At 55.4% G+C, this 1,699-nt stretch overlaps 1 protein-coding gene across 1 annotated transcript; it reads right to left on the bottom strand.

The window, feature by feature from the left end:
* Positions 1-332: 332 nt before the first annotated feature.
* On the bottom strand, positions 333-1,223 carry LOC136543558 (glycine-rich cell wall structural protein 1.8-like). Its single transcript, XM_066535969.1, has 2 exons — positions 1,098-1,223; positions 333-653 (listed from the first exon to the last, which is right to left on the bottom strand). Exons 1-2 carry the CDS (start codon positions 1,221-1,223, stop codon positions 333-335), a joined length of 447 nt encoding a protein of 148 aa, XP_066392066.1.
* Positions 1,224-1,699: the final 476 nt, after the last annotated feature.

Here is a 1,699-nt window from a genome sequence, read left to right as displayed (position 1 = left end):
GCTACATTTCATTATTTCATGCACCTGCAGTTCAAATTTACTTTTTCGGAAAAAATGCAAGTAAACAAAATTAATTCAAGAAATATAGCCAAAAGTTATAAAAAGGTCCCAAATTTTAACATGTGCTTGTAAACAATAGATATGGTCTACAAAAAAAAATTTGAAATCAAAATTAAAAAAAAACAAAAATACTTTGCCGAGTGCCATGCCTGACACTCGGCAAAGAGGGCCTTTGCCGAGTGCCAGGCCGCAGCACTCGACAAAGGATATTTCGAAAAAAATACCTTCTGGAATAAGGGCCCATGGCCCATCCTCCTCCAACCCTTCCTCATTCATGCCCGCCCCTCACCCGCGCCAGCGCCGCCGCCGCCACTCTCACCGCCGCACCGGCCGCCGCGGCCCACACCGCCCCAGCCCATGCCCCATGTCCCCCCACCCACGCCACCACGCCCCACGCTGCCCGGCCTCGCCATTCCAGCCCGCGTCGCCACTCCCCATGCCACCCCATGCTGCCCCTCGGTGGCTGGCCCCACCCCCGCGCCCTCCGGCCCGTGCCCCCACGCCGCCCCGGCCCCACACCACCCCTCGGCGGCCATCCTTGCAGAGAGGAGGAGGAGGCCGGGCGCGGTGCCCTGCCCCCGACCCAGCCGTCCCTGCAGAGAGGAGGAGGAGGGGAGAAAGAGAAGGGGAGGAGGAGAAGGGAGGTGGGAGGAGAAGGAGAAGGGAGAAGGAAGAAGGAGAAGGGAGGAGAAGGAGAAGGGAGGAGGAAGAAGGAGAAGGGAGGAGGAGGAGGAAGAAGAAGAAGGAGAAGGGAGGAAGAAGGAGAAGGGGGGAGGAGGAGACGGACCTTGGTCCGACGACCGTTAACGCCGTTTGTCGACGACGTTCGTCCACTCCGTCGTCCCCGCACATCGCTGTTTGTCCACGCCGTCGTCCCCATCCCTCGCCGGAGAAAAGGTAAAGGCTCTGGGGGTGTCAGCCTTGGTGCCGTTTATGTGTTGACGGCCTTCGTGCCGGGTTTGTGTATGTGTGGGCCATCGTGCCCCAAATGTGGACGTCGGCCATCATGTCGGCTTTTTCTTGCAGGTTTTGGAAACCTCCCCGTACAGGGGAGGTTCTGCCAAATTTTTCAAGTAATAGTGATGTGTTTCTTCTTTTGTAGAGTAGGAGCTATCTGAGGGGACCCAGAGCACCTCGACGATCCCGATCGTCTTCGTCGGCATTGCGGTCATGCCTACACTGCTTTGTCTCGCCACTGCATCGACTCGCCACTGTGTCGCTAGCCTTTCTCCACCGCCACCCTAGGTATAATGGACCTCTCTTGCTTACAATTGTCGTACATAACCCAGTTAGGCATTTCCCATCCGAAACAGATACGGTTGGAGGTATGCGGATCTTTGCATATCTATGACCGTATCTGTTTTGGATTGTCCACGTTTTTGGACAGCCCGCGGATGCGTAGATGGGTTAGTTTCCATGTTCTGCTCGGATCCAAGATGGAGTTTCGACACCACCTCCCTGTTGTTCTTCGGATACACAGTCCCTTTCAGGATGTGTATCGGGAGAACAGCGGGGAGGTGCTGCCGAAATTCTGTCTCAGATCGGAGTAGAGCATGTAAACTAACCTCATCTATGCATCCGCAGGTGGGATTAGGACCTATCCTCACCTATTAGATAGCAGGCACGCCGTGCAGATGCA

The sequence above is a fragment of the Miscanthus floridulus genome, chromosome 3 (genome assembly GCF_019320115.1).
Source record: "Miscanthus floridulus cultivar M001 chromosome 3, ASM1932011v1, whole genome shotgun sequence".
Taxonomy (NCBI): Eukaryota; Viridiplantae; Streptophyta; class Magnoliopsida; order Poales; family Poaceae; genus Miscanthus; species Miscanthus floridulus.
The sequence above is the reverse complement of the archived record's forward strand: the minus strand, read 5'-3'. Positions and strand labels throughout refer to the sequence as shown.

Coding starts and splice junctions, on each gene's coding strand:
- LOC136543558 (XM_066535969.1), bottom strand. CDS start 1,223: ATGCCGACGAAGACGATCGGGATCGTCGAGGTGCTCTGGGTCCCCTCA. Junction 654..1,097: donor AACCTCCCCTGTACGGGGAG/GTTTCCAAAACC, acceptor TCCTCTCTGCAG/GGACGGCTGGGTCGGGGGCA.